Genomic DNA, 6,725 nt, shown 5'->3' on the forward strand with positions numbered 1-6,725 from the left:
GAAACTTTCTCCAGCCGAGCCATCACTTTGAGCGATAATTGACCGATTTGTGATCAAGATCTGTTTTACTAATTTGCCAGCATCGAAGCTCCTCAGACCATCACATTTCTCCTGCACGCGTGGCAGCTCAGCATCTCACATGTTTGTTTTTCGTCCAAACACCTGAAATTTAGTTCTCTCTCCCTTTTTCTTCTCTGTCCAGTGTCTGCTCTCAAATTTTCCCTTTAATCAGCCACTTTATGACATGTATTCAATGTGTAGTTGAAGTCTTTACACTGAAAGGAACAATTAGGATGTGTATTTTATAGGTTATTACCTCCAAGAAGGTTGTGCTTTTGGTAGCGTTTGCATGCTTGAGTGTGTCATTCTCTATGTAAACCCAATAACTTGAAAACCTTCATGTTCAACAACAGTTTCAATGTTCGAGACAGCTAAAGATAAAACTGCGCTGTAAGTGGTCCACAGTGTAAAATTATTCTAACAACCCTGATCTAAAAGTTAAACCCATTGACTAAAGGATTACGTGAGTTGTGTATAATCTATACTTCCACACTTGGAGGGGAGACCTGCTCTGTGTTTTTCCTCTCCTTCCTTTGGAAACACCTCCTCCAGCTTTTCACCTGAAGTGCTCTTTTAAAGGCTGAGATGAGCCTGTGAATAACACATCTGTGCCAGAATTTAATCCAAACTTGAAAGGAAAATTCATAGAAAGCATTATTACCTCTGAAAGCATTCTTAGAATTTGCTTCCTTGGAGCTGCTATTGGTTCTGGGAAGCTTTGTGAACGCCGGGCCCGGACTTCTTCCTCTGTTGCACTGTGGCCTCCCACTTCTTTGTATTCTGGTCAGGACCAGTCTGGGCTGTTCTGTTAAAGTGAGTCATACACCCTGTTGTACTAATGTTTAATTTTTTCAAGATTTCCTGTTTGAATTATCTTCAATTATTTCAGTTTCCAATGACCTTAGGAATACCGTGAGAACAATTAAAGACTTTGGCTCAGTCTCTTCTGCAAAACAGATTATCTTACTAGTAAATCTGAGAATCAAAGTTAAATATTTTTAGAAGAAGAATACTCTGATGCATTCAAAAGAAAGATGGATTTGTCCATCTTGAGACTAAAATCAAGCCCACATTGGCTCCAGACACAAATTTACTGCCTCTTTAATCAGCAGAACATTTCTGGATATGAGACTTTCTGATGATGATTTAACACAGTAAAAAAAAAAAAAAAAAAAATCCCAGAGTAGAAATAGAGAAGTAATGGCGGCTCAAAATAGATGTTATGTTTTTGTGCTCTTCTTTGTAAGAACAGCAACGTTTCTGCGATGTCGAAGCAGCAGGACAGACTCCAGCCAGCATGTTAAACACGTTTGACCTTGAACTACTTTATTGATTATACTGGAGAAAAAAAAAAAAAAAAAAGAACACATAAGACATTCACATAGTTCAGACCCATCAGCAAGAGCTTCCATTTGCTCCAGATGTTGCATTGAAATGCTTATATTTCAGATAAATGTTAATGAGCTTCACCTGCACTAAACAGTGATGACCTTCTATTAAAGGTGCGGTTTGACCAATCAGACATGAAGAAGCACTACTTTTCTTCTTACGCAACCATCAATGAATCACATGCTCAAAGTTTCCTTCTTTAAAAAGATCTGCTCCAGCATTTCACACTAACGTGGCTGTGGGAAAAAAAAGAAAAGAAAAAAAGCAGAGAGCAGTCTTGGTATGTTGTGACTGTATCCTCAGTGGTGCTTTACAGAGAAGTGTCTCTACATGCAGATTCAGGCGGATGGGGGAAAACAAAGCCTCAGGCTCTTCCAAGGAATTTAGGTCAGATGCTGCAAAAGCTCAAGACTGTCCTCTGAAGAGCGTTTCCAACGCTGAAACATTTTTCTCAACACGCACATTTCATGCCACACAGGCTTCAGTACAACTTCAATACCATTGCAAAATAAAGACTAAAAATCAGCATTTGAACTTGAAAACATTTCACCAAATGTCTGTAAAGATTGGAAAGAGTGAAGAGCAGAAAGAGGACCGGAACAGCCTCAGTCTGGATTGTAAACAGATAAAAGTATTTATCATGAAGTCCACCACGTGCCGGTGTACATGCAGTCCGCCTGGAGCCACGAACAAAGCTCACTCCAGGACAGACGAGGATCATATGAAGCGATTTGGTGACTTTCTTGCTGGTAATTCAAGGATGTCATGATATCGTAGCGCTACTGAATCTATAGGTGCTGACGAGAGAACCGAGAAAGGCACTGTGGCGTCTGATTGGCAGAGAGAGATCAGCTGACAGCCTCTCTGTTGGCTCAAGGTGGGGCAAGTCCATCAAACATTTTCATTTTCATCGTCATCATCTTCCTCCTTCTCCTCCTCTTCACTCGGCCTTGTCTTTCCTCTTGCCTGTGAACGGCACTTTACTGGCTACCGTCGAGCCGACGGTGGAGACGCCACCGGCCACGGCAGACACGCCGCCTTTCACCAGCCCCACCCCCATCGAGGGCACTGTGGTCACAGCGGACTTTGTGATCTCCAGGCTTTTGCCTCCAACCCAAGCCACTCCACCCACAGCGGCCCCAACGACGCCCTTGGTGACATTGAAGAGGCCACCGGTCACTCGCCACACCATGCCAGGAGGAGCTGCCGCGTGCTCTTTCCCAGAATCTGAAAATGATCACACAAACAACTTGATGATTTTGAGATTGTTTTCATTAATTAAAGTTATCAGTTTGGCGATCATGTGGTCACAATTAGCCGAACCGCCAAATTTTTTATAAGACATTGGATGAAACACTAAAAATGTGTTTACGAAAGCAGAGAAGAGGATCACCGAAGTCCTGCTGGCAGATCTGAGAGGTGGTATTTAAAGGGAAAGTTTAGCAAAATCTTTCACCACATGGAGGCAGCACATGACGGCGCCTCTTAAAAACGATGCTGGACAGAGCAGCTCGCTTTCTGTTGATGGCTTTACAGACAGTTTTTCAGCTATTTGGTCATAAACCAAAACATCCAACTAGTTAAATAAAGAGAAAATATTTTGCTTGTCAATCCAGCAGATGTTTACCAAATTCACTAGTTATCTGGTTGTGTTTTTCTGACTTCAATTCATCTACGATCTTTGATATTTTATAGTAGCTGTAGCGCTGTGTGATTAACAAACAGCTGATTTGAACTCTTGGTATTATTATTAACATTATTGGTGTTTTAAAAGGAGTACACCTGGGATTGCTCGGAAAGTCCCATGTGCCTTTCTTAACAACAGTAACGCCGAGTGGAAGCGGCAGTAGGCGACTGAACTGGTGCAAAGTGTCTCAGTGTTGGGACACAAATAGCCAGCTGGAGCTGGAGCCGCCCTTACACAAACAACTGTATTGTCCCTGATGAACCAACAGTTTCTGAAATAGCAGCAGGCAACATGTAAGCACGGATTGCACCATATTCCCCGATGATATTCCAGCGTTCCAGACACCGGGGAGCTCTGCGCTTACCCTCTGCAGACTGGCTGTTGGTGGATTCGGCTTCGTCGAATTCAGCCATGCTGGTCCCAGGCTGGGGCTCCACATTAACACTGTTTACATTCTGAAAAACACAAGAAAAAGCCAGGCTTGTCTTTACTCTGAGCTTCACAGTGCTCCTCAGACTGAGCCGTACAGATCACCTGCTCGGGCAGCTCCGCATGACTCGCAGTGGAGTCCTTATTTATCTAATACTCGGCCTGCTCCGATTGATATAAGCAAACTTTCCTCTGATTGGCTGTCGCTCAAAAACAGAAGTCAGACAGCTCTACTCCTGCATCTGTATGATGTAATTCAGATCCAAGGGTAGAAAAAAACAGACTGAGTGTTTAGTGCAGTCTGAAATCAAAGCTTTTAGCTCACAGGGATTACTTACATATTCTGACCTCAGTGTTTTAAACTTTGGTCATGAGCACAGCATAATACTTCTTGTGGGAGTGTGACTAATATAAGCTCATAACACTGAACTGTCACATTTGCAACATGCCCACTGATTCTTTTAGGCCACTTTTATTCAGTTTGCCTCTTTGTACTTACACAACAAAAAGAGGGACACTGAATTTTAAATACATCAGGTTATTGGTCATATTTTGTGTTCCTCAGTGCGATAAATCAGTTGTGTGTGGCTCTGTGGGAGCTTTACAAAGCCTGAGACATAAACCTGCAGCTATTGTTGATATTTTTTCATAACAATAACAAAAAAAACCCAAAAAAAACCCACTGGTTAAAAAAAGACACCTATTAAATTTACTTCAGTTTTATTATTACATCACAAGAGCGCGATAACAGTCGCCTTGAGACACTTTATAGGTTCAAGTTTCTCTATTTTCACTCATCATGAAGAAACATGACAGAACAAGATGAAGTACTCATGTCTCTTAGATCATGACTGTTGGAATAAGTAACGTCTAATTAAAATAAAAGTTACATAAAAGTAAAAACATATATATGCATATAAATGTAATTAAAAAAATAAAAGTATTGAGATAAATAAAAACATATAACAAAAAAAATTACCCATCAAAATGGACCTTTTATAAAAATTTGTGTAAGCAAATATGAAATACTCAACGATCCTCTAAGAGCAAGCAGGTTGTGACAGCTGTGGGGGGAAAAAACTCCCTTTAAACAGGAAGAAACCATGACCACCTGCCAGGACCGGCTGAGGGGAGATGAAATTTAGCTTTTCAATACACCTGTGGTGTTTTCCTGAGGGTACTGCTATCCAGTTACATTAATGAAATCATAAGGATCAAGTTTTTCTGGAGCTTGACTCAGTCTAAGAGCTACAGACATGTTTTCTGAAATCTGTCCTTCAGTTTTATGTTCACAAACTTTATCTGTAACTCTAAATCACTGGACAATTAATTTAACATCTAAGAATTTTGAGTTTCTTTTAGGAAACAAAAATTTATTTTGTGGACGAAAACGTTTCCAAATGCAAGGAATTATTCTGGCTCTGGTACTGAGGGTTTTTCCTGCCTTGTCATTTTGTGGTGAGTGACTCCACAATGAATGTGTGTTATGCAGTTGTTAAAGATTTCTATGTATTTTACTGCCCTTTCTGTACATTTCATTTTATGTATATTAAGCCTGAAAGAATTAAACCTTGACTACAGAATTTTTTTTACTATTATTCAGATGATTTTTCTGTGGGGTTAGGCTAGATTCTCTCTGAGGGGTGCTTAGATAATGCTGATGCTGATTTCTGTCTGAATAAGTGAAGTTTAGGAGAAGAAAAACGAATCCCTTATTGTGTCCTAAATGTAAAACAGACTGGAAGCCTTGCTCACAGGAATTCAGTAAGAGTGTGGATGGTCATGTTTAACCTTCCAGCTGATTACTCTGCAAAACACAGATTCAGTTTCTAATCAGTTTAAACAAAGAAATAAACTTTTATTCTGTGCGTTCTTAGATGAATATCAGATGAAACAGCATCTGGCCAACTGGCTCAGAGTCATGCTCCAACATGTAATTATCTGCTATACTCGGAGCTATCTAAACCTCATGCTATGAAGAGCTGCGTCTTTTTGTGTGTGCACATATTCTTGAGTTTAAATTTGCTCCTAACACTGAACACTGTGTTCCTCTCTCTTCTGATGGTGAGACACTGATACAAGCTTGTGCTTTATGTATGAGAAACACTTAACCAGTGACACCAACACTGACCAGGAGCACTTGATCCAGCTGATAGTGGACATGTGTCACTGTGGTGTTAACGTCTTTACACAACGACTCCTTCTGCACAGTGGTGAATAGTGCATCTAATCCAGCACTCTTTCATAATAAAATTAGACTTCACTCCACCCCCCTGCTCTTCTGTTTTTACCCTCTTGTGCACCACACAGTTTGTTTAAAGTGAATGCTACTATTTTAATATGCGTTTTTGATTAATGTGCCCTCTGCTCGGTCTGTAAAACCAAATCCAGTGCGCTTTTTTTTTTTTAAACTGACTTGACATGTGGCAGTAGTGGAGCAGATCTTGGGTAACATTTGCAGGAAGCCGTGACGCCTCTTTTTAAAGCTACTGAAGAAAAAACGACACGTTTATCCTGGAACTCAGGCTGCTGAGGAAAAAAATATCTTATTACAATAGTTAAGTTCCACATCATCACTAACGGAGCCCCAACCAGCTTCCATCCGGTTAAGCTGCCCAACTCAAACGCATTTTGTTCAACCACTTACTCTCCCCCCCCTCTTTTTTCAAACACGTTTGTACATTAATAAGGATACTGGTGACTTCTTACCTTCACCATTGTTCCCAGTGCTTCTCCACGAACACACCTGACAGAGAAACTTGAGAATCTAGCAGCGTTCTTTTCCTCTCCTGCTGTTTTTTATCTTTTAATTTAATTAGTTTTTCTCAGCTTGTGCGTGAAAGCTGCTGCTCTCACTGTTGATTGCCTCTTCTTCTTCTCTTTCTTCTTCCTCTGGGTTTTCAAGCCTTTACCGCATCAGTGTGCAGCTTTCCACTTTCTCCTGGCGCACACAGTTACAGGTAGCGCTGCACAGCTCTCTTTTCACCCTGCTGGTTCTGCCGACGTGGCGCCTTCGCCACAAAAACAGTCAAACCACACACAGCAGCCCGCTGGACCGCCCTTGCAGACCTTCAAAATAAAAGCTTGCACTAATTTTATTGGCGGAGCAGGACAATGGTGAGCAGGTGTCCCCACTTTTACACTTCTTTCTCATTTTTCT

The 6,725-nt window shown here is 41.1% G+C and overlaps 1 protein-coding gene across 1 annotated transcript; it reads right to left on the reverse strand.

Moving 5' to 3' along the window:
- Positions 1-1,365: 1,365 nt before the first annotated feature.
- LOC146574799 (transmembrane protein 263) lies at positions 1,366-6,602 on the reverse strand. The gene is made up of 3 exons (XM_085274743.1): positions 6,275-6,602; positions 3,501-3,591; positions 1,366-2,676 (listed from the first exon to the last, which is right to left on the reverse strand). Exons 1-3 carry the CDS (start codon positions 6,281-6,283, stop codon positions 2,390-2,392), a joined length of 387 nt encoding a protein of 128 aa, XP_085130869.1. The 5' UTR covers positions 6,284-6,602; the 3' UTR covers positions 1,366-2,389.
- Between the last annotated feature and the right edge of the window lie 123 nt (positions 6,603-6,725).

This window comes from Mchenga conophoros, linkage group LG5, assembly GCF_057382185.1.
Source record: "Mchenga conophoros isolate Kocher_MC1m ecotype Shallow Benthic linkage group LG5, M_conophoros_male_GT1.1, whole genome shotgun sequence".
Taxonomy (NCBI): Eukaryota; Metazoa; Chordata; class Actinopteri; order Cichliformes; family Cichlidae; genus Mchenga; species Mchenga conophoros.

Bases quoted from the DNA above. Each gene is read 5' to 3' on its own strand.
- LOC146574799 (XM_085274743.1), bottom strand. The intron at 2,677-3,500 runs GTAAGCGCAGAG...GATCATTTTCAG, and splicing joins CAACAGCCAGTCTGCAGAGG to ATTCTGGGAAAGAGCACGCG.